The sequence below is a fragment of the Hemiscyllium ocellatum genome, chromosome 24 (assembly GCF_020745735.1).
Source record: "Hemiscyllium ocellatum isolate sHemOce1 chromosome 24, sHemOce1.pat.X.cur, whole genome shotgun sequence".
NCBI lineage: Eukaryota > Metazoa > Chordata > Chondrichthyes > Orectolobiformes > Hemiscylliidae > Hemiscyllium > Hemiscyllium ocellatum.
Window position 1 is genome coordinate 20,851,479 of NC_083424.1, and position 26,021 is coordinate 20,877,499.

The 26,021-nt window shown below is 41.5% G+C and overlaps 1 protein-coding gene across 5 annotated transcripts in view; it reads left to right on the top strand.

Moving 5' to 3' along the window:
- Positions 1–26,021, top strand: part of ttc28 (tetratricopeptide repeat domain 28) — a 751,433-nt gene that overhangs the window by 420,769 nt on the left and 304,643 nt on the right. For all 5 annotated transcript variants that reach the window (XM_060843565.1, XM_060843568.1, XM_060843566.1 and 2 more), the window contains 2 exons: positions 12,468–12,615; positions 19,432–19,704. In XM_060843565.1, coding sequence (XP_060699548.1) covers positions 12,468–12,615; positions 19,432–19,704 — 421 coding nt within the window. The remainder of the gene's footprint in view (positions 1–12,467; positions 12,616–19,431; positions 19,705–26,021) is intronic.

Here is a 26,021-nt window from a genome sequence, read left to right on the forward strand (position 1 = left end):
CATGCTAACCTCTTTCCCGCCCTCAATCTTTTCATAGCCAACTGCCGCCGCGACATTGACTGTCTCAACCTGTCCACCCCTTTCATTCACTCCAACCTCTCACCCTCGCAATGTGCAGCCCTCCACTCCCTCCGCTCCAACCCCAACCTCATTATCAAAGGGAGGCGCGGTGGTAGTTTGGTGCACCGATCTTTACATTGCTGAGGCTAAACGCCAGCTCGCGGACACCACCTCCTACTGTCCACCACCAAACCATCATCTCCCAGACCATCCATAACCTCATCACCTCAAGGGATCTCCCATCCACCGCCTCCAACCTCAGTCCCACAACCCCACACTGCCGTTTCTACCTCCTGCCCAAAATCCACAAACCTGACTGCCCCGGCTGACCCATTGTCTCAGCCTGCTCCTGCCCCACCGAACTCATCTCTGCATACCTCGACACGGTCCTGTCCCCCTTAGCCCAAGAACTCCCCACCTACGTTCGGGACACCACCCACACCTTCCACCTCCTGCATAATTTTCGCTTCCCCGGCCCCCAACGCCTTATCTTCACCATGGACATCCAGTCCCTGTACACCTCCATCCCACATCACGAAGGCCTCAAAGTCCTCCGCTTCTTCCTTTCCCACCGAACCAAATAGTACACTTCCACTGACACCCTCCTTCAACTGACTGAACTGGTCCTCGCTCTGAACAACTTCTCTTTCCTATCCTCCCATTTCCTCTAATCCAAAGGAGTAGCCATGGGCACCTGCATGGGCCCCAGCTATGCCTCCCTCTTTGTCGGATATGTGGAACAGTCCATCTTTCGCGCTACACTGGCACCACTCCCCACCTTTTCCTCCACTATATCGATGACTGTGTCGGCGCTACCTCATACTCCCACGAGGAGGTTCAACAGTTCTTCCACTTTACTCACACCTTCCACCCTGACCTCAAATTTACATGGACCGTCTCAGACTCCTCCCTCCCCTTCCTCGACCTCTCCATTTCTATCTCGGGTGACAGACTCAACACGGACATTTACTATAAACCGACCGACTCCCACGGCTACCTAGACTACACCTCCTCCCACCCTGCCCCCTGTAAAAACACCATCCCATGTTCCCAATTACTTCGCCTCCGCCGCATCTGCTCCCAGGAGGACCAATTCCAATACCGGACAACGCAGATGGCCTCCTTCTTCAAAGACCGCAATTTCCCCTCAGTCGTGGTTGATGATGCTCTCCACTGCATCTCCTCCATTTCCCGCTCCTCCACCCTTGAGCCCCGCCCCTCCAATTGCCACCAGGACAGAACCCCACTAATCCTCACCTACCACCGAACCTCCAGATACATCATATCATCCTTCGTCATTTCCGTCACCTCCAAACAGACCCCACCACCAAGGATATATTTCCCTCCCCTCCCCTATCAGCATTACGGAAAGACCACTCCCTCCTCCGCGACTTCCTCGTTAGGTCCACACCCCCCACCAACCAAACCTTCACTCCCGGCACCTTCCCCTGCAACTGCAAGAAATGCAAAACTTGCGCCCACACCTCCCCCTTTCCTTCTCTACAAGGCCCCAAGGGATCCTTCCATATCCGTCACAAATTCACCTGCACCTCCATGCACATCATTTACTGCATCCGCTACACCCGATGTGGCCTCCTCTACAATGGGTAGACAGGCCACCTACTCGTGGAACATTTCAGAGAACACCTCTGGGACACCTGGACCAATCAACCCAACCACCCCGTGGCCCAACACTTCAACTCCCCCTCCCACTCCGCCAAGGACATGCAGGTCCTTGGCCTCCTCCATCACTAGACCATGGCAACACGACGCCTGGAGGAAGAGCGCCTCATCTTCCGTCTAGGAACCCTCTAACCACAAGGGATGAATACAGATTTCTCCAGCTTCCTCATTTTCCCTCCCCCCACCTTATCTCAGTCCCAACCCTTGGACGCAGCACCGCCTTCTTGACCTGCAATCTTCTTCCCGACCTCTCCGCCCCCACTCCCTCTCCAGCCTATCACCATCACCTTAACCTCCTTCCACCTATAGTATTCCCAACGCCCCTCCTCCAAGTCCCTCCTCCCTACCTTTTATCTTAGCCTGCTTGGCACACCCTCCTCATTCCTGAAGAAGGGCTTATGCCCGAAACGTTGATTCTCCTGCTCCTTGGATGCTGCCTGACCTGCTGCCCTTTTCCATGACAGTTTATGACTGTCATGTAAGCTGATGGCAAACAGAGGTATCGGTCTCCAGATGCACAATGGGCAGACTCTGTGTCTCCTAAAATCTCAATAAGGAATGAAAGTATCAACAGTTATGATGTAAACTATCCATTCACTAAAGATGAAAGAGAGTAGGGGTGAAGAGTTGCTAATCAGCATTTGTACCTGAATGCAAAGCTAATGTGCTTCTTGGGGAAGGTGCAAAGGAATCTATTTTGAGGTCAGGTTACAGGCTTCCCTACAAACCAAAGAATCATACAAACAGATTTGAACATACACGTCCTCAGCAGATAGAAGAGGCTGATTGGCTTTGCAAACCACTACAGGTAAATGTGGAAATATGAACTCTTTGGAAGCAGGTCTGTGTTATCAGAACTGTAATTCTGTGGTGCCTGACAAGTATAAAGCAGGAACATACTTGTCTCACGTTTCACGTACAAGTTACATACAAAAGTAATGTTTAGTTTGTGTTTTTAGTAATTTGTTACAAAAAAATCATGACGTATAATCTATGGAATATGTTTTGAGCTATTCACTGGAAGATTAATTATCTCACTATTATTCTGCAGCTTTGCACGTGTTATAATATGCTGCTCCTATCTGATCCTTGAACATGCACAGTGATTTACAATAAGGAGTAACATCTTACAAAAGAGGAGCTGGGAGTTATTGGAAATGTTTGGAAGTTCCCAGTATTTCAAGAATATTTATCATCACAGACAATGAAAGAAAGGCTTTTAAAAAGCATAACTGCAATACTTAATTTAAAACATAATCAATATTATGAGCATGAATAAATAATTAATACTTTGACTTGTTATCATTAAGGATTGAATTGATTGAAGCACTGTGCCTGATGCTGTAGATGTTCAATCATGCTTCCTTTTCTGGACTCCAACATATTCATTACTGCTGAGTTATTAAAGACATTGAAATAACCTGTTGCTGTAAAGGGCATGTAGCTTAGTCTTTGCAATAAAGCAATTATATAGGACAGTTTGTCTTGTTATTTCAGAGTACTTTTCAAAATGTCATGTGGACATTCCCTGAACTACTCTCAGGCAGTTTCTGTTTTGTTTCAAATGTGGAGACAAATATTGTACACAATACTTTGTAGTCTTACGAACGCCTTGTACAACTGCAGCAAAACTTCCTTGCTTTTGTATTGTATGCCACTTTCAAAAAAGAAGTCAACGTTCCATTTGCCTTTCTTAACACATGCTGCAGCTGCATGCTAACCTTAAGGGATTAATTGTTTTAATAAAAGCAATATCTTGTTTATTTTGATTAATTGAGGAGGAATCTGGTGAATTGGAGTTCATTTATCTAATGAATATATGTTGTCTTAATTTTTATAAGATATGTGATAATGTTTCACTGATTTTTAAAAATTCACTTGAGACCGTGGAATTAATGACAACTTAGCCGCTGGGTTGAAAATTAGCTTCATTAGAAGGATCAAAAGAAGATTATAATTGAGAGAAAGATTAACACAGCACCAATTAGTGGGCTTAGTGATGGTCTTATTTGCGATATTGGGTCATTGTATTATTTGTTGTTGCTGTGGAGAAGTGTGTCCATTCTGGGTCATTGTACACATTGGAACCAATAACACAGGAAGGGAAAAGGGGTACGTCAGCTTCCAAGAGATCAATTGTGTTTGGGGATTCCATAGTCCGAGGTACAGACAGATGTTTCTGTGGCCAGCAGTGAGAAAGCAGGATGGTGTGTTGCTTCCCTGGTGCCAGGATCAAGGATGTCTCAGAGAGGGTGCAGAATGTTCTCATGGGGGAGACGGGCCAGTAAGAGGTCATTGTCCACATTGGAATCAATGTCATAGGAAGGGAGAGGTTGTGATTCTGAAGGGAGATTACAGAGAGTTAGACAGAAATTTAAAAAGGAGGTCCTTGAGAGTAGCAATATCTGGATCACTCCCAGTGCTGCGAGGTGGTGGGGGTAGGAATAGGAGAATAGAGCTGATGAATGCATGGCTGAGGAGCAGGTGTATGAGAGAAGGGTTCACATTTTTGGATCATTGGAATCTCTTCTGGTGTAGAAATGACCTTTACAAGAAGGACGGATTGCACCTAAATTGAAAGGGGACTAATATGCTGGCAGGGAGATTTGCTAGAGCAGCTCAGGAGGATATAAACTATTAAGGTGGGGACCCAAGGAGATGGTGAGGAAATCTGAAACTGGGTACAGTTGAGAAAAGAAGTGAGTCAAGCAGGCAGGGACAAAGCAGAGAACAAGGTAGGATTGATAAATTAAACTGCAATTATTTCAAAGCAAGAGGCCGAACAGGGAAGGCAGATGAACTGAGAGAATGGTTAGGAACATGGGACTGGGCTATCATAGCAGTTACAGCGATGTGGCTCAGGAATGGACAGGACTGGCAGCTTAATGTTCCAGGATACAAATGCTACAGAAAAGGAGGCAAGAGAGGAGAGGGAGTGGCATTTTTGATAAGGGATAGCATTATAGTTGTACTGGGTGTGTGTGGGGGTGGGGGTGGGGGCGGGTATTTCTGGAAATACATTTTGTGAAGTTATTTGGGTGGAACTGAGAAATAAGAAAGGGATGATCACCTTATTAGGATTATGTTGTAGACTCCCTAATAGTCAGAGGAAAATTAGAAATAATTTGTAAGGAGATCTCAGTTATCTGTAAGAATAATTGGGTGGTTATGGTAGGGGATTTTAACTTTCCAAACAAAGACTAGGACTGCCAAAGAGTTAAGGGTTTGCATGGAGAGGAAATTAAGTGTGTACAAGAAAATTTTCTGATTCAACATGTAGATGTACCTACTAGAGAAGGTGCAAAACTTAATCTACTCTTCGGAAATAAGACAGGGCATGTGACTGAGGTGTCAGTGGGGAGCACTTTGGGGCCAGCAATCATAATTCAATTAGATTTTAAAATCGTGATGTTAAAGGATAGACCAGATCTAAAAGTTGAAGTTCTAAATTGGAGAAAGGCCAATTTTGACAGTATTAGGCAAGAACTTTCAAAAGCTGATTGTGGGCACATGTTCGCAGGTAAAGGGATGCAGGAAAATTGGAAGCTTACGGAAGTGAGATAATGAGAATCCAGAGAAAGTATATTCCTGTCAGGGTGAAAGGAAAGGCTGGTAGGTATAGGGAATGCTGGATGACTAAAGAAATTGATGGTTTGGTTAAGAAAAATAAGAAGCATATGCAAGATATAGAGAGGATGAATAGTAAAAAGGCAGTAGGATTATACTTAAGAGGGAAATCAGGAGGGCAAAAAGGGGACATGAGATAGCTTTGGCAAATAGAGTTAAGGAGAATCCAAAAGGTTTTTACAAATACATTAAGGACAAAAGGGTAACTAGGGAGAGAATAGGGCCCCTCAAAGATCAGCCTTTGTGTGGAGCTGCAGGAGATGGGGGAAATACTAAATGAGTATTTTGCATCAGTATTTACTGTGGAGAAGGACATCGAAGATATAGAATGTCAGGAAATAGATGGTGATATCTTAAAAAATGTCCATATTACAGAGGAGGAAGTACTGGATGTCTTGAAACACATAAAGTGGATAAATCCCCAGGTCCTGATCAGGTGTTCCCTGCAGGTCTGTGGGAAGCTAGAGAAGTGATTGCTGGGCCTCTTGCTGAGATATTTGTGTCATTGAGAGTCACAGGTGAGGTGTCAGAAGACTGGAGGTTGGCTAATGCGTTGCCACTGTTTAAGAAGGGAGGTAAGGACAAGCCAGGGAACTATAGACTGGTGAGCCTGACGTAAATGGTGGGCAAGTTGTTGGAGGGAATTCTGAGGAACAGAATGTACATGTATTTGATAAGGCATGGATTGATTAGCAATAGTTAACATGTCTTTGTGTGTGGGAAATCATGTGTCACAAACTTGATTGAGTTTTTTGAAAAACTAACAAAGAGGATTGATGAGGACAGAGCGGTATATGTGATCTGTATGGACTTCAGTAAGGCGTTCGACAAGGTTCCCCAGGGGAGACTGGATAGCAAGGTTAGATCTCATGGAATACAGGGAGAATTAGCATTTTGGATACAGAACTGGCTCAAAGGTAGAAGACAGAATGGTGGTGGAGACTGGAGGCCTGTGACCAGTGGAGTGCCACAAGGATTGGTGCTCGATCCATTACTTTTCGTCATTTATATAAATGATTTGGATAAAAGCATAAGAGGTATACTTCGTAAGTTTGCAGATGACACCAAAATTGGAGGTGTAGTGGACAGTGATGAAGGTTACCTTGTATTACAACAGGATCTTGACCAGATGGACTGAGAAGTGTCAGATGAAGTTTAATTTCGATAAATGCGAGGTGCTGCATTTTGGGAAAGCAAATCTTAGCAGGACTTATACACTTAATGGTAAGGTCCTAGGGAGTGTTGCTGAACAAAGAGACCTTGGAGTTCAGGTTCATAGCTCCTTGAAAGTGGAGTCGCTGGTAGATAGGATAGTGAAGAAGGCGTTTGGTATGCTTTCCATTATTTGTCAGAGTATTGAATACAGGAGTTGGGAGGTCATGTTGCAGCTGTACAGGACATTGGTTAGGCTACTTTTGGAATATTTCATGCAAATTTGGTCTCCTTCCTATTGGAAGGATGTTGTGAATCTTCAAAGAGTTCAGAAAAGGCTTGCGAGGATGTGGCCAGGGTTGGAAGATTTGAGCTACAGGGAGAGGTTGAATAGGCTGGTGTTGTTTTTCCTGGAACATCAGAGGCTGAGGGGTGACCTTAAAGAGGTTAATAAACCATGAGGAGCATGGGTAGGATAAATAGACAAAGTCTCTTTCCTGAGCTGGGGGAATCCAGAACTAGAGGGCATAGGTTTATGATGAGAGGAGATAGATATGAAAGAGACCTAAGGGGCAACATTTTCGTGCAGACAGTGGTACATGTATGGAATGAGCTGCCAGAGGAAGTGGTGGAAGCTGGTATAATTGCAACATTTAAAATGCATTTGGATGGCTGTATGAATAGGAAGGGTTTGGAGAGATACAGGCTGGGTGCTGAGATATCCGGTTGGCATGGATGGGTTGATTCGAAGGGTCTGTTTCCATTCTGGATATTTCTGAGACTCTATTTCAGGATACAGAGCTCGATATGGGCATGATAAATATCGGGAAGTTCTCAAAAAGGTTTGGGCAAGATGAGATGTACTGACATTTTGATAAATGTAAGGTGATTGGTGAAGCAGGAACTATTGTATGTATAAAAGATGAAGGAATACATATTAACAAATGATCTTGTTGTAATTATTGATCGATTATTGCATGTTTTCAGACAAATGAGCTGAATAAAAACAAAACAAAAATCTGGAACTTTCTACAACCAACTCCATCAAAAATTGATCTCAACATGTGACATCTTTCGAAGGATATCGGGTTACTGATAAGTTTAACTGCTGTACTCTTTTCCTTCCCAGCTGTTGTCTTATCTGTTCTAATATTCTCACCAGTCTGTGTCCTTGTGACTCCAGCCCTGTTTTGACTTTGTCTATGCACTTTTTTTGTGTTCACTTTCTTCCTTATTTCTATACTCTTCCTCTGCACATCCGCATCTTTTCACGTTCCATTCCAATGCACTCACTTTTATTTGCTGTATTTTTTCCCCCACTTTATTCTGTCAGTCTTTTTCTCTAAATCTGCTTCCTTCCGTTTCATAACTTTCAGTCAGCCTGTCCTCTTTTCGGCAATTGTATGAGCCCTTCTGTCACTATGGTGTTTCCTCAATCTCTAATGTCTTTCTCAGTTCTTTCAATGTTTCACCCCTCTTGCACTGTACATATTTATCATGTTATCTGCCCTCTGTGCATTGGTCTGATCTTATTTTAGATGTCATTCTTACCTTCCTTACTTCGTCTTTCTCTGTTCATCTTTTTTCATTTTTTAAAAAAACTACAAAGAAAGAAGCTATTTTGTTCCAATGTACCCATGCCAACTTTTTGTCATAACAATCCCAAAATTAATCCCACTGCCTGCTTTTTCATGCACATTCCAGTGTCAAAGATGCAGTAATTCTTCATGTTTTCTCAGTTTCAATCAGGATGTAAGCTGATGGCTCATCATCGTTATTGTTCCAATCCAACAATCTTCCCTTATTCACCCTATCAAAATGCTATGTAATCTAAAAAGTTATATTTAATTTCCCTTAACTTCCTCCTGTAGTACATGAAGTTAAATCCCATATTCAACATCTGCCCATCCCAAAATAAAACCATTACATCATTTTTCTATCTCTCTTCTTCCTTCACTCCAAACGTCTGAAACTTACTCTGGGCATCATATACTTACTAATACTTTAAAAACCTCAGAACATCAAGTTATTAAAAAGAAATATGTTGTCTCAAAGTTGAAACCTTTGTCACAGCTGGACGATTACCCATGAAATATCTCCATTGACATAGTTAACCTGTTACCAGGACACCCCCTGTTTACACACTGAGTCCGTGACACTGATCCAGCTCCCAAAGAGTCGGCTCGCAGAGTGAGCAGAACCTCTAACACTCCAGATTATTCTTTTTTCTTGACATTCCAGTTTTTTTTAAGAGATACAATGAAAGACACAAGGTGTACGAATATTTATTCAATTTCCACCACCAGGAAGAAAGGAAACACCCGAGTGGCCAGTGCCGAGCAGTGCCCTTCACATCAAAGGGAATGCTGTGTGGTCAAACAGTGAAGGGGAAGGCAGGGATACACTCCAGTTTATTCTTTTCTCTGTCTTTTTTTTCTTTCTTTTATTTTCTTTCACACAAGCCAGCCCTCAGAGCGAACAGAACCAAACTCCACACAGACAGTTGCCGGAGGCGGGAACCGAACCTGGGACCTTGGTGCTGTGAGGCAGCAGTGCTAGCCACTGAGCCAGCTGTGCCACCCCCACTCCAGTTTTTTTTTGTGAACAGGATGCCTGATACTCCTGTTCTTTTTTTTTGCCCTTACACTCCCTTTTTTCCATTTTTTTTCTTTTTTTTCTTTTTCTTTTATTTTTTCCCCAGCACCCATGGTGTGTATGCGCAGGTGTGAGACACAGTGAGAGACACAAGGTGCATGAATCTTTATTCAATTTTCACCACCAGGAAGATAGGAAAACACCCGGGTGGCCAGTGACAAGCAGTGCCCTTCACATCAAAGGGCAATGCTGTGTGATCAAACACTGAAGGGAAGGGCACGGACTAAATCAAAATAGAGTTGGAGGGGGAAACAATGCACTCCACTCCCTGAACAACTCCAGGGTGTTGGTGGACACTGTGTCCTCCTTCTCCAAGGACACCCGGGCTCTAACGTAACTGCAGAAGAGGGGCAGGCATTCGGCCCTAATGACCCCCTCCATGGCCAGCTGCCTGGACCTGTTTATGGCCAGTTTGGCCAGGCCCAGGAGCAGACCCACAAGGAGGTCTTCAGACCTGCCCTCCCTCCTCCGTACCTGGTGCCCGAAGATCAGTAGCGTGGGACTGAAGTGCAACCAAAAGCAGAGGAGGAGGTTTTTGAGAAAATCAAAAAGGGAGTGCAAACGCCCACACCCAATATACACATGGTCCATGGACTCCACAGCACACAGAACAAGTAGTTGGGCTGGGAATCCATGAACCACCGCAATCTGCGGTTGCAGAGCACCGCTGCGTGCAGGACTTTCCACCCCAGATCCCCGAGAGTACACTCCAGCTTATGTCTGTCAGCCTTATTGGACAAGATTAATAGCCCCAATCAGGCAATTCTAACTCTATGAGGTCACCTAGTTGATCTTGTTCAATGCAGCAACCAACATCTTGTCAGTTTTAGCCACTTGAGCATGAAAAGCATGTCATTATAAATTGGTTTCCATTCTTGCAAAATAAATCAGATTTCATGAAATTATCATCTATGAAATTTACACAACGTTATTGAAACGTTTCATCATTGTCCGTTTCAACCTTGTTTTCAACTTAAACTAAAGGATGTTAGGAATGCCTGGTCCAAATTGATACAACTTTATCAAACCTTGTCAAACCTTTATCAAACAACTTTATCTAACCAACTTGGAGTACTAACTGAGATTATCCTCATTGTCTCCAGAGACATTTACAATTTCATCAATTGCAGCACCATGTCAAGGTTAGAGGTGTTGAATTCAATTTGATTTCACTATAAAATTGAATAGAATAATTCAGGTCTCAAAAGGGCTGAGAGGTGCATATGCAGACAGTAGGTTATTTAGACTGCTGGCAGGCTACTTGTGGAAAAAGAATTAAAATTAATTTGCCTTAAGTGAAACTAGGCATTTAGAAGAGTATTTCCTGTTTATTAATTTGGAGTTTATACCTTCCTGTAGTTTAGATTGTAATTAATGCAAATGGAAGGTATACCATTCAAAGAATCTTACTCACCCAAACAAAATGGCAGTTTGCAGTTGACACCCAACAAAGGCAGTTATTACTACGACAATATATTTGTTCTAAGAAGGCTAGATTAAAATAAGACTGGGATCAGGATTCAATCTTAAATTAAGAGTGATGATGCTCTGTAGCTCTGGTGCCATTGGAGGTCTGTGAACGGTATCCAGCCTAGGTTACCTTGGGGCTTCTGGAATGAGTTTTCAAGAAATGTCCACTAGGAAATTGGTTGGTGCCCATAATGGGATAGATTGTACATAGCCTGTGGAAGGGAATGATTTGATGACTGCCTAACCTTCAGTTGTTCAATTATGTTTTATTTTAAATTTAACTCGAATAATTTGTGTTTAAAATTAATTGGATTATTTTTGTCAGTCCTCTTTTATAAATTGTCACATTTGGTAGCAGAGTAATTTATTGAAGAGGAAGGGTGGCTGGTGAGCCCCAGCACTGCTGTGACTCCACTTTGACCAGGTCTGTGTTGGAAAGATCCATGGCTGGTCTTTATACCTCACTATCAATTGAGGCCCTTAGGAGGGCAGTTAATGTCCGCGTTAGGTCCTCGTGCCATCACCACTGATATTAAACCAGCAGTCAGCTCACCATGCAGAGATGACAACAGCAAAATTCCACATGGGATCTTGCAGAGTCATGGCTGAGGAGTTGCTCATTTGAAGACAGGTGATGATTAATCAAGGAACCTAGCATCTGGCATGGGGGATGGGGTGTGGTGGAGAAGGGGCTCTTACTGAGAACTGTCTCCTGCCCTTGCGAACAAATTTCATGCCTCTCCTTCCTTCAAGCACCCATCTCCAGCCAGCACTCTCCTCTGGTATTCCAGAAGCGAAAAGAACAGTAAAACCTATGAACGATGCATACTGGCCCAACCACTTTGTTTAACTCAGAATGGAGTTCCATTAAGTTTATTTCCAATTGTTGCTGGTTGGTTATTGTCTTTTGCTTCTGGATTGGAATCCAGCAATAATCGTATGCCTTGGTTGCGTGTTGTATCATCAGCAGTTAATGCTCCCCCAGTGGCATTGTTCAATAAAACCTCTGGCCCCTATTGAACCAACAGCTCTCAACAGACCGAATGTGCATGACCAGGATCTTTTGATTCCAGGCTTGGTCTGTCAATGCCTACTTTATATATGAATGCTACATAATTCAGTAGGTCTTCACAAAATGTGGTGATGGGAGATCTATGGCACCTCTTCAGCTGGCTTCTGTGACCTCCATCACATCCATTAAGTCCAGCACTCTGTGTGTAGTATTTAAGAACTTTACCATTCCAGGAATTGATGAATGATGACTCTGTGAGTGACACTGTACTGTTACCTTCCATTTGCTACTTCCAAGGGATTAAAACCGTGTCTGCCAAACAATAATGGAATAATGTATTATTTAAGCAATGACTTGGAGGTGCCAGTGTTGGACTGGGGTGAACAAAGTTAAAAATCTCACAACACCAGCTTACAGTCCAACATGTTTGTTTGGAAGCACTAGCTTTTGGACAGCCACTTCTTCGCCAGTTGCCAAACACCTGATAAAGGAACGGTGCTCCAAACGCTAGTGCTTCCAAATAAACCTATTGGACGATAACTTGGTGGTCTGTGATTTTTAACTTATTTAAGCAGGCATTGCAAAATTCTGTTACTAAAACAAAATAGCACACAAAAATGAACAATTGCGTCTGTTTGTGAGCAATGAACTCAATGAAAGTATTACCCTTGGTGGAATACACAACCTGTGGATTAAGATTTGTCAGTTAGTAATGGGTAAATGATGTGGTAAATCTCAGTGGGAATGGTTATAGAATTGGGAATAGTTGGGAAGCTGCCACTTACATTGTCTCTGTCATTCTTTGCAGGCATACTTCCGACAGGGTGTTGCTCTCCAGTATCTCGGCCGCCATGCAGATGCGCTGGCTGCATTTGCATCTGGGCTGGCCCAAGATCCGAAAAGCTTGCAGCTGCTGGTCGGGATGGTGGAAGCTGCTATGAAGTCTCCACTACGAGGTAAAGTCATAACAATTCTGTTGAAATCATTGTTAGATTGCTGAGCAGATAATATTAAGTCAGCATTCGGTTATCCAAGTGCAGTAAAATCTCTCTCCCTCTGTCTCTCTTTCATCATGTGCACTACCTTGCAGGACACTCAGTCTATCTGTTCATTCTTTTGAAATGAACTATAATAGTTCAAACAGCTTTAGTGGAACACTGCAACAAAAGATCAAGAAGTCAAAAGAAACGTACAATGGAAATTTATTAAATTTAAATTGAAATGCCACTATTGGGAGTGATGATCCATTCCAGCCCATGTGGGGCCCACTGAACCCGAAAGACCTGCATTGTACAGTCCACTGAACTCTGCATTCTCCCCGTCCACGGTCACCAGAATGTGGATGGAACCAAATCTTGCTCAATATTCTTAGAACAGCAAACTTTAACAAAGTTAGACTATCTCCAGTGGGGCATTGTGACAGAAACAACAAATGGCTAATGAAAACTTACAAAACAGAAACTTACCAAATGAAAAGAGCATTGTCCAGGATGAAAGTGCACCCCATTTCTAAAGTCCTCGCTTGTCTCAAAAGGCCTCCATTGTGCCGGTGAACACTATATTTTCACTCTCCACAGACACCTGAGCATGGATGTAACAGCAAAAAAGGGGCGGACTGTCAGGTACTATAGACCCCTCCACAACCTGCTGCATTGATTACTTAATGGCCACATTGGCCAAGCCTATCAGTAGGTGAAGGCCTTATTAATTAGCAGTATAGGAGGACAAATCACCACTGAGTCCTTAACAAGAAATGTCTTCCGCAACAAAATTTATTGCATAAGAACATTAGGTACAGATTATATTAACTTGTTAGATGTAACTGCAGAGGTGAGATATCTGACCCCATTGTGATCTTGTGAAAAGTAATCGTTTCTCCAGTAAAGGACAGCAATGGCATCAGATTACAGTCTCCTAAAGAAACCCATAGCCAAGGAAACTGCATTTAAAGAAAAGAGGTTGAGGAGAATATTTTTTCATGTAGTGAGTCATTATAGTCTGGAACCTGCTGCCTGAAGGGGCAATTGAAACAGATTCAAAGGAAATATTCAAAAAAGATATTGGATGAATACTTGAAAGGAGCGTAATTACAGGGCAAGAAGGAAAGAACACAGGGTGTTGGATAACTTAGATAAATGTTTCAAACAGCCAACATAGGCACTGAAGGTAAAATGCTGTGGATACTAGAAATCTGAAATGAAAACCAAGTGCTGGAGGAACTCAGGTGATCTGGAAACACCTGTGGACAGAGATAATGTTTGGAGATTGATATGACTCTTGACAACTTCACAGATTCAGGTGGTCTGGAAGTTTTAGTTTTTTTGGTAGAAGATGTTCTTTTTTTATTTGCAAGATTGATAGGGCTTTGGCTCAGGGACTGTTGACCTTGATTCTGATCTTAGCCTTGATTGGTTTGTGAATGACTTTTCCACTGAATGATCTTTTATCTTTTGGATGTCATTCCTGCTAAACTTGGTAGTTGGTCCATTACCTTATTTGAAGGACTTTTAATCTCCTGAATTTCCTTTGCAGAGGACCTCCTTCCTATTACCTCAGGTAACCAATAACATCACCTTGAGGACCTCAATGCCATGAAAGCCCATCATCAAAGCTGCCTGCTCGGGTGAAACAAGTGCTTTTATCCTTGCAATATTCTGGAGTTTCAAACCATGCAATTTCTTCATTTTGATTGTGCCCTGGAATTTGTGGACTCTGGCCTGGCTTCCATGACATTGCATCTCACTTATTTCCATTTCGTTCAAACAAATCTTTCCCCTCTGTTTGCTGATAGATTCATGTAGGCTCTTTATTTCAACATATTCATTTGGTTGGGTATCTTCATTTGCCCTCCATGAATGTCTTCCTGACAAAAGAGAATTTTCGTTACTCACTGGAGAACTGCTGAATAATTAGCATTATGCGAGTCACTTGTAGTTGTAATTTTTTAGGAGCAAAGCAATGAAATATTAATGTCAAATGATGAGCTTACACACGTTCAAGAACAAAGTCGTATCTGCGGTATCCATTTTGTTCTGCGTACTATTTCAGAAACATATACAGGAGCATAGAAGCTAGGAGCAGGAATAGGCCCATTTGGCCCCTTGATTCTGCTGCATCATTCAATATGATCGTGATTGATTGTCGAGCTCATTACCCTAATCCTGTCTTCCACCATATCCCTGATTCCTCGAGTAGCAAGAGCAAGATCCATACCTTCTTGAAAACATATAATGTTCTGGCTCCAATCACTTTCTATGATACTGAATTCCACAGGCTCATCACTCTCTGGTTGAAGAAATTTCTGCTCACCTCAGTCCTGAATGGTTTATCTCTTATACTTAAGCTATGACCAGTGGTCTGGATTCCCCCATCTTCAGGAATATCCTTCTTACATCTAACCTGTCTAGTTAGAATTTTATTGATTTCTATGAGATTCTCCCCTCATTTGTCAAAACTCCAGTGGATACAATTCCAACCAACTCAATCTCCCCTCATACATCAGTCCTGCCATTCCAGTCATCAAGTTGGTAAATCTTCAGTGCAGTCCCTTCCTCTGATAAGGAGACAAAAACTACACACAATATTCCAGGTGTGGCATCACCAAATCCCTGTAAATTTGCAACAAGATATCCTTGTCCCTGTACTTCAATCCTCTCAAGATGAAGAGCAATATACAGTCAAGTGTTCTTTACTGCCTGCTGCACCTGTGTGCTTACTCTCAGTGGCTGGTGCACAAGGACAGCCAGGTCTTGTTGAACATTCTTTCCATTTGCAACTATTCAAATAATAATCTGCCTTCCTAGTTTTGCTGTCTGAACAATTTCAGCCAGAGATTTTGGTTGTAAGTTGTACAGCTTGTAAGTTGTACAGCTCGTTTTTCTCAGTATTTGCTTTTTCTGTCAACCTTTGCTCCTCTTGGCCTTCTAACCTGTGCTCTATGATAATAGGAGTCAAAAAATGCTTCCATATCACCTCTGAAGTCTTTCTGTTGAAAGGACAAAACAATTTTCTTACATCAACATAGGTAATTTCAATAGATTCTTTCTCCTTTTGGATTTCAACATGGTTCGAGGAAGCCTTGTGAAAGATTTGGCTCACTGCACTTTGACTGATTAGACAATGAGGATGTGTTTCTGGAGCAGTTATTCAGTTATTTCTTGAACCCGCTTCTGTATTTTAAGGCTTTTGAGGTCAAGACAAACATACTAGCTCAAAAGCAAGAGGTCTTGATTGCAAATTATGTCAACATTTGAACTCTCATTACATTCTGTATTGTATTACCTTCCTACCTTGACTTTTGTTGGGCTGGAATAACCAAATGATTTGCTCAACTGCCAGGAATTCACGTACAGCATCAAAGGGATTATTGAGGTTACACCAGTGTGATGAAACCTTCTGAAAATCCAGAAAGGTCTTCACTGAACAAACATACATTTTTACTCGTTTCATCCTGCCTGTAACATTTACAAACCAATGATATTATTAATTAATTACATACATTTCCAGTTAAGCTAATCCTATCACTGAATGGCTAGAGATGGAGAGACTTGTGGTCAATCCCTAGTCCTCCGTGGTCTCATGATGTTTCCTTGATACTCTTACCTCCCTCCTTGGGGCTTTTCACAATGGACACTGTATTCAAGTACATTTATCCCAAGCATTGGCTGGTTGCACCATGTTAACTGCCAATTAATTGGATATTTGCCTATCTCCTTTGAAATTCCTTATTAGCTTCATTATAGGAAATACAAAAGAATATTGGTTTTTACTAATTGCTATAATTTCAGTTCCAACAAAGCTATGTGGTTACGCCTAATGTTAGAATTCTTTAGTTAACAAGTTGTGAGCAGTTTCTTTCTTACCATTTTTACTAGACACCCCTCTATTTATCCTCAGATGTTTTATAATGTCACAGTCATAGTGAGGTGCAGCATGGAAATGGACCCTTCAGTCAAACTCATCCATGCCGTCCAGATACCCGAAATAAAATTAGTCCCATTTGACAGCATTTGGCCTGCATCCCTCTAAAACCATTCCTGTTCATATACCCATCCAGGTGCCTTTTAAATGTTGGAATTGTACCAGCCTCCACCACTTCCTCTGGCAGCTTATTCCATACACGCACCACCCTCTGCATGAAAAGGTTGCACCTTAGTTCCTTTTATATCCTTCCCTTCTCACCTTAAATCTATGCCGTCTAGTTTTGGACTCTGCTACTGTGAGGAAAAGACCTTGGCTATTCACCCTATCTCTGCCACTCACTATTTCATAAACCTCTGAAAATAGCCCAGTCTATTCAGCCTCTCCCTATAGCTCAAACCCTCCAACCCTGGGAACATCATTGTAAATCTTTTCTGAACCTTTTCAAGTTTCACAACATCCTTCCTATAGCAGGGAAACCAGAGTTGCATGTAGTATTCCAAAAATGGCCCAATAAATGTCCTGTACAGCTGCAGTGTGACCTCCCAGCTCCTATACTTAATGCACTGAACAATAAAGGCAAGCATACCAAACATCATCATCACTATATTGTCTGTCTGCGACTCCACTTTCAAGGAACTATGAACCTGCACTCCAAGGTCTCTTTCTTCAGCAACACTTCCCAGGATTTTACCATTAAGTGTATAAGTCCTCCCATGATTTGCCTTTCCAAAATGCATCACCTCACATTCATCTAAATAAAACTCCATTTGCTGACCCTCAGCGCATTGGCGCATGTGATCAAGGTCCCATTGTACTCTGAGGTAACCTTCTTTGCTGTCCACTACACCATAATTTTAGTGTCATCTGCAATCTTCCTAACCATACCTACTATGTTCACAAATCATTTCTATAAATGAGGAAAAGCAGCAGACCCAGCACCGATCCTTGTGGCACACTGCTGGTCACAGGCCTCCAGTCTGAAAAGCAACCCTCCACCACCATCACCTCATGTATTTCTAGAATCCCCTTTTTGACTTCCCAATCTTTCTCTCAAATATAGGCTACTGGCTTTATTTGCTTCTCTGGAATCACTCGTCTTCTACCTTAGAGCCAGCTCTGTATCCAAATGGCTAGTTCCCTCTGTATTTCATGTGATCTAACCTTGCTAACCAATTTACCATCCTTGTTGAATGCCTTACTGAAATCCATCAAGATCACGTCAATTGCTCTGTCCTCATCAATTCTCTTCATTACTTCTACAAAAAAACTCGTTAGCGAGACAAAATTTTCCATGCACAAAGCCATGTTGACTATCCCTAATCCTTGCCTTTCCAAATACATGTAAATCCTGTCCTTTGGGATTTCCTCAAAACTCGCTGCTCCCTGATGTCAGGCTCACCAGTCTAGTTCCCTGGCTTTTTCATACTTTTCTTGCAATGTAACTTGCTTGATCACCATGAATGTGGTGGCATTCAACATTTGACCTCTGCACCTTTGCTGGAAAGGGGTAGCAATGTGCATCATCTACAATACGCACTGCAGTAATTCACCAAAGCTCCTTTGACAGTATCTTCCAAACCTTTATTTCCGAAAAGAATATGGGCATGAGAAGCAAATACATTGAAGCACCAGCACCTGCATGTTCCCCTGTAAGCCAAACATCATGCTGACTTTGAAGACTAATATTAATTTCTTTGTTGCTGAGTCGAAGTCCTGGAACTCTGTTCCCAACAGCACTGTGGCTGTTCCTACACCACGGGGACTGCAGCCATTTTGTAAAGCAGCCCTCTACTACTTCCTCAAGGAGAGTTAGTGGTGAGCAAGAAATACTGACCAAGCAAGTAATATCCACATCTCATGAATGAATACTAAAAAAAAAAATTCTCCCAGAGAATTCTGTTCCTGTTGTGGAGACAGAATCTTTGAATCCTTTCAAGGCAGATGTATTTAGATTCTTGGTGAGCGAAGAGGCAGCAATGTGCAGCTGAGGTGCAAATCAGATTAGCCATGATCTTATAGAATGGTGGTGCAGGTCGAAAAGGCCTACTCCTAACCCTAATTCACATATTTGTATGATAACCTAGAACAGCTCATACAATGTAGCATACATTCCATTTTTCACTCTACTCCAGAGGGTTATATCCTACAATGTACTAACTTATAGCTAATGATACGTTCTGCTCATTTCCTTCTACCAGAACCATGCACTTCTCCCTAAAATAATCTCTATTTCCTTCTCTCCACCAGCAGTTGTCTTTTGAGTACTCTCCCCACTCTTACCACCTACAACAAACACAAGGAGCATCTTGACATCTTTGTTACCAGGATGAGATGTCCACTTGCTCATCAAGCCAGACAGCTCTCCTGGTCCCAGCTTTTTTCTTGGTTCTGGTGCTGTGTCATTCTTTAGTTTCACTTATCCCACCCTTTCCCACGTACAGCTCAACTTCTCCATCAGACCCAGCCCTTCTTCCCTTGATCGCATTCTCTCAATTGCTGACCACCAAACTTTCCCTCATGATCCCTGTTCTATCTGACTTCAATGATTCCCTCTCCATAGATTCCTCTACTTTGTCAAACAGGTGTACCCCTCCCTATTGTAAGTAACTCCCTGCCAATCTCCAACTTTTCTTTTCTCTCCGGTCCCCTTGAACATCCAAATCTGTGCCTGTCTTTCCTGCAGCTGTATGCTTGAAACAGTCCACTCAGATGGTATGGTAGTGCTCTTGGTTCCAGAGCATTGACTACATTTTAGGTAATTTTTAAATAGCATGTTGCAATGAGTTGATCATCTGACTTTTGCAGTGTTTAATTAAAAGTATTGATTGTAACCTGTGATTTGCTTTTAGAATCCCTGGAACCAACCTATCAGAAGCTACAGAAAATGAAGTTGGACAAAAGCCCTTTTGTTGTCGTATCTGTCATTGGCCAGGAGCTTTTGACAGCAGGACATCACAGTGCATCTGTAGTTGTTCTGGAAGCTGCCTTGAAAATTGGAACGTGCAGCTTGAAACTTCGTGGGTCAGTGTTCTCGGCTCTAAGCAGTGCTTACTGGGCATTAGGGAACACAGAGAAGAGTATTGGCTATATGCAGCAGGACTTCGATGTAGCCAAGACTTTAGGTAAACACTCCAATTATTGTCTTATAAATTAATTAGAATTTCTGAAAGATTTGATGTTTTAAAATATTCAAAGTTCACAGCATCAAAGAAAATAAATCTAGGCAGTGTGAAAAGGTTTATGCTAGTATTCATTCTACATGTATGGAAAGATATAACATGCTTTCCTTCCAAGTTTGGGTCAAATTAATAAAAAACTAAATGAAAATGTGTTTTCCTGCAGATATGGAACTGACTCCAAACTTCCAACATATATTGTAGATAATAGTTCTAATGATTACAGTGTTGATGTACCTTTATGACGTATGGGGAGTTCTAGGGGTGGATGCGAAGCTATTTTTTTTCGTGCAGGTGTATCCTGTCCTGTCTCTAAGCAGCTGTAATGTAGTAGAGGGATGCAGTAGAACACCATCTCCCTTAATTACAACTTGAAAAAGGTGATAGAAGAATCAGTTGCTTTGACTTTATGGTTCAGCTGCCATAGTAAGTGAACATTCTTTTCACAAAATATGATACCAATTTTAAATCGTTGCTCTGAAGTAGAATTGTAAACAAATAAGCCTGCACTTGAAACGGATATTTACCACCAGGTAGCATGTACATTCATAGTATTTATGGGTACATGACACTGATAATATTACAATGAACAATATTTTTGAGGGTGGAATGCATGTGCATGTTTATTCAGAATTTTTATTTTTGTATCACTTAAGGATGGTCATTACATAGAACGAAAATGTTTCAAATTCTTGAGCTAAAATAGTGGCAAAATGTTTCCAGCCTCTGAATGATGCAGGTCAAGGTGAGAAAGTTATGAAAATCATGAGATGGCCAGCGAGGAGCTTCTTAATGTCAAAAGCAAAATGTCCCATCTTCCAACCAAGTGTTGAACAGCAAGGCCACATTCTCATTAGTGAGTGATACATGGCTGAATTGCTTTTATTAGCACACATTAAAGCTGAAGTCACCATAGTCTTACCAGACCATAGGGTTACTTTCTCATTAGAGATAGACAGGTCACCATGCCTTAGGTGAGGGAAGAGGTTGAGAAGGCGAATCCCTCCTGGTAACCTCAGCCGGTGCGGGAGTTGAACCCAGACTTTTGGCATTGCTGTGCATTGAAAACCAGCTACCCAGCCAACTGAACCCCCGAGCATATATTAACATCTCATTATTACCTAAACTCATTATATTAATATTTAGTTTCCTACTCTCCCACTCGGCAGATGGAAATTAAATGGTGACAATTCTCAACATGAAGATCCTGGTACTGCAGCTCACCACTTGCTTCCCTCCACCTCCGTCTTAGACCTAGCACCACCATCTTGGGGCACACAACACTACCTGTAGCCCTCACCCATGAAGGTTGATATCCAACAAATATCAACTTCACTATGTCAGCATGGCACATCTCTTTTCCAATTCCATTGTGCCTCTGCACTTCAGTGCCGCACTTTGGAAGACCCCTGTACCTTTCATTGCTGCTGCCAGGACAGTTTGCATGCAGGAACAAACATCTGTTTCATGGATTTGACGAGGATGCATCTCAGGGCTGTTGGCTAGATGTCTTAGCGCAAACTCAGTTTGTGCCTACTTCCATGTTTACAGCCTCACTGCCTTGCTTGCATGGCTTTGCCTTTTGGTGCCTTGTCCCTGAGACAAATCCTGTTGAGTATTTATATCTTGCTATTTAGTTTAGTACAGATTCAAAGCCAGGCAGCTGCTATGGTTGTTCGTGGTGATCAGTCAAAGTGGGGGAGTTGTTTTTATGGCAATGTGACATGCAGATCAGGTGCCAACAGTCTATGTGGCAAACACACTGCATGTATATCAGCCAAGTGACCATGCCTCAAAGTCTAAGGGGAATGGTTTTCAATCAGATCAGGGTGGTGGGGGTGGACGCAGAGGCCATCCATCAGGGAGCCCTAATACTGTAATGAAAGACCATCATACAATTCTAGTCCAGAGGTTAGACATGGTAGGCCCTCCCCATACAGTGGACACAGCCAAAAGGTCCATTTCACAGTGATCCAGGAGCAGGCCATGGTCAGTCCTGAAAGTCTCTTGCAAAAAAAATGGGATTTAAAGTGAGTTGCAGAGCTGCACACAGAACAATCAGTAGTCTGGCCGAACAGCCATTCAAGGTCAATGCCAGGGATTCTGGGATATCCAGGCTATGGCAAGAATGTCTGCCTACACTGGGAGAATAGGATGAGTGGAGCACTATAAGACTGTAGTGCATAGTTAATGAAGCAAGTTTGGAACGATAGCTTGATGCCAAGCTTTGCAGAGAGAATCCCTTCATGAAATGCACCAAAAAATGACATTTATCTGATTCTGGTTTGATTCAACCTCGTGTCTTTAGCCAGTCTTCAAACACTCCAGCTGTTTGGTCAGCACATTGCTTATTCCTGATATGAAGATAGAGATTAAACAATGGAGTCACAGAGGAAAAGAAAGATTCATCTTGTAACCACCTTATAACTATCATTCAATGATAGAATATTGCTGCAAATGTTGAAATAAATTATTAACTTGGTAATATAGTAAAATGAATTGATGTGATGTGCAGTACAATGAAATATTGGGATGTTAAAGGATACATTTCATATTGAACTGCTAGATGCCATTGTTCTATATATAAAATCCCAAAACCACCTCGATTAGATTACAATTTAACTCACTGTCACAGATCCATCATTAAGATTTCATCTGGAGCAATTATGGAAGTCATATTTGTGTAGATTTCCTCCTTTTGTAAAATTCTAACACTACTTTACGAATATTCCAATTTTGCTATATACTGAGCAGAGAAGACTTCACAATCCCATTTCAAATGCTGTCACTGGTAGTCAGTTATCAGCAGGCTTATGAATATAAATCATTTGAACTCGAGTCAATTCCAGTCTATGATTTGCTACTGGGTATTCAATATCTAGTCATCTCTACATAATTTTAAAATGTTCTGTTTACCATGTGTTTTGCCCGCCACTATTTAATACTGTGTAACAAAAGAAATCTGTGTGGTACATTCACTTGACTGGCTTAAATTTTGCATTCATAAAGTAGTGACAACAATATAAATCAAATCAATAAATCAAGTGGGTCGAAGTCCAGAACTACCAGTGAGGAACTACTATGGACATAATGAAAGTAATGAATCAAGTTTGAGCAGTCAACAAAAGCTGCCAACAAAGGAAGGGGCAAGAACTGAATGGCTTGAAATACATTTTGACTGCTGTACGTAAACTCTGATGAACGTGAAGCTTGTAATTTTTCAAAGAAATCTACAAATTTCTTGAGAAAGTGATTATCTTAATTTATACAGTTGCCTTTTGTAGCTTTGAAATGCCAATGATGTACTTTACATAAGGGCTCTGTCCACCTGTCTCGTTCTCTCTCTCTCAGAATTCTGTGGTTTGAGTTCCTGTTACTTCCCAGAGCTGTCATGCTATCATGTAAATGAGGAATCTGAATGAAGTAGCCAACTAGAACCCTCAGAATATCTGTGTGTAAGCAATCTGCAAATTGTCATTTTCAGAATATAATTAGCCTTAGCTTTTTTTTTTGCATCAAATGAACAGTACCAAATTTTCGAGCTGCAGATGGGGAAACATAATATGCCAGGATTTTCTTCTTAATAATATACAAGATTGACTACCTGGAGAGCATGCCAGATCTTTCTTTCATAGGTCTGTTCTCCTGTCCCTCTAGCTATGGAAAAGAAATGACAAATTGCATTAAAACTAAGAAAATAATTGTTTTGTGTTGATAGCTTTGCAGTACTTTCCCTAAATGAAATCATCAAAACGAACTGAAGAAAATTTAAGTGACGGATTGCTTTCCAGAGATATTAGTATGTGTCCAGATTTATTTATGAAATTGTGGTGTCTGAGGGGCACACGGTTATTTCTTCAAGTACAGTGAATGAGGGAAGTATAATTCACATTTGAAGTTCATTTTCAGCAATCAGTAATATGAGACATGATGAATATTTTGCCTTGTTCTTAATCTCCGTTGGTTACAGCAAAGTGCTGTTTGACTAATATATTTCAAAAAAACCAGTCGATGACATTTACTGCACTGTCAAGCCACTGCTTTTCAAACATCTTCAGAAGCAAACATCACTTTAGTATATTGTAAGATTTGATCATTTTGTTATATTGCTGTCTGTGTCGAGGAAGTGTAAATAAAGTCAGTTCAATAATGGCTGTGTGCTCTGGGTCCGTACATTTATTTTACTCAGTGTAATACAAACAAGGAAGGTGGCGACAATTTCGAAATGGAACTTAGCTTTCTGTTGAAACATTAAGGGCTAGCTATACATTTTTGTATCATTATAATCATTGTGATACATCTTAGAACTCCTAACGTTGGTTTTTAGGAAGTTTGAGCAATTTGTGCTTTGCATGCACATTGTGTTCAGGGACACTCAACCAACAAAGTACATAATTTTAAAAATGGCACTGAAGGCATATTTGGGGACAGTTCAATTCAAATGGAATTCAACCCTGACAAAAAGGTTTACAACTGAAATTACATTTGGCTTACAGTGAATAAAATGAGATTTGAAAGGTTGAAGAGGTTGTGCCTGTATCCATTGGCATTTAGAAGAAAGAGAAGCAATCTTATTGAAACATATGAGATATTAAGGAGACTTGATAGGATGGATGTCAGGAGGGTATTTGGTCCTGTGGGGAACAGTAGAACTAGGCAATACAGTTTAAGAGTAAGGGGTCTCCTTTTAAGACTGAAATGAGGAGATTTCTTTTCTGTCAGTGGGCCATTCGTCTGTGGAATTCTATTCTCCAGAAAGCAGAGGAGGCTGGCTCATTGAATTTACTCAAGGCTGAGTTAAATGGATCTGTGTTTGACAAAGGAATAAGGATTATGTAGGCTAGGTAGGAAAGTATCTCTTGCCTCTTTGGGTATCTTGCAAATTGACCAGAGGAACATATTTGTGGGAGTTCTACCAAGCCAAAAATTCTCTCTAAGCTTTTGTGTGAAGGCAAAAAGCTGACCTGGAAGGAAGGTCTCACTCAGAAATTTAGTTGCAATTGTTGGCATGATAGCCACTAACTATTTAAATGCCCCTATTTCTGTTCAAATGGCTATGCACTTTATGAAATTTGGTCATATTCCGGTAGCATGCATTTGCAGTGGAAGCATTCATGCTCCAAGTCATACTAAAGCACAAAAGCTTGTGGTAAATCTAAAGGTAGTTCAGGAGACTGGAATTGCTCAAATGCATGTAGGACAGAAATGAAAGCAGAAGTTGATGCTATCAAGCAGGAAGACCAAAGCAATGACAGAGAGCAAGAAACAGCATATTGGAGATGAGAGTAATAAGGTGGAGGATATAATTACAATGGCCACAGTAAAGTGCAAGTCAGAGATTTGTGCCTTACTTTTGTCATTGATACGGCCGCAGCAGTAGGGGGAATTACCTCAGAAAATGTGTGCGAGAGTCTTTGAGTCACATTCCCACGTGCAAAGCTAGTGATTAGTCATTGCATTAATGATATGCCATTGTTAGGTCAAGATAGTGTTACAGTGGAATATGATGTATCTGATTATTTGCCAGTGATGAGAAGAAATTGGTTTAAGAAGGTAAGGATATTTATTTTTTATTTATGATATCTGTCTGGTAATGCGGAAATACTGAGTGCTAAGTGGACATTGAGCGAGGAGCGCAGAGTGATAAAGTTAGCCATCGATATGATATTAAATTTTGAAAGCCAGGAGATAATGCAAGTACATCTTAAATTTGAAACTTCTTGTGAAGCCTGATTCATTCTTAGCCATTGGTACTTGTGACTTAATTTACAACAAGGACATGTGAGTGTCTGCTAGAGAAATTAATTATGAAGTTTGTAAGACAATAGTGCTTAGTAAAGTGCCCAATTTAGTCATGAATAGCTGGCCTAAGGAATATGAAAATGAGAAATTGCAGGAGTATGTCACACCCAAATCAGCTAAGCATCAATCAAAGCTGTCTCTTCTGAGGCCAAAAATAATTTCCTGCCAAGGTTTAGAGAGAAATTTTCAGAAGAACTTGATCATGGGCAACAGGCTAGTTCATATGAAAGCAGAACATTTTCAGTATTCAACGGTAGACACAGACATTGAAGAGTTGCTAAATATTGTGAGCAAAGTCACAAAATGAGAAATGATCCAACCAAGCTTCTTTTCATTATATGGTGAAACACAAGAAGACTGTGGCCACGTATACATTTTATCTTTAGAGTGGATAAATGTTGAACCATAGCAAGTGGATAAAGGTTGAACCTGTGCCCAGTACTACAAGTGTCAAAACTAAA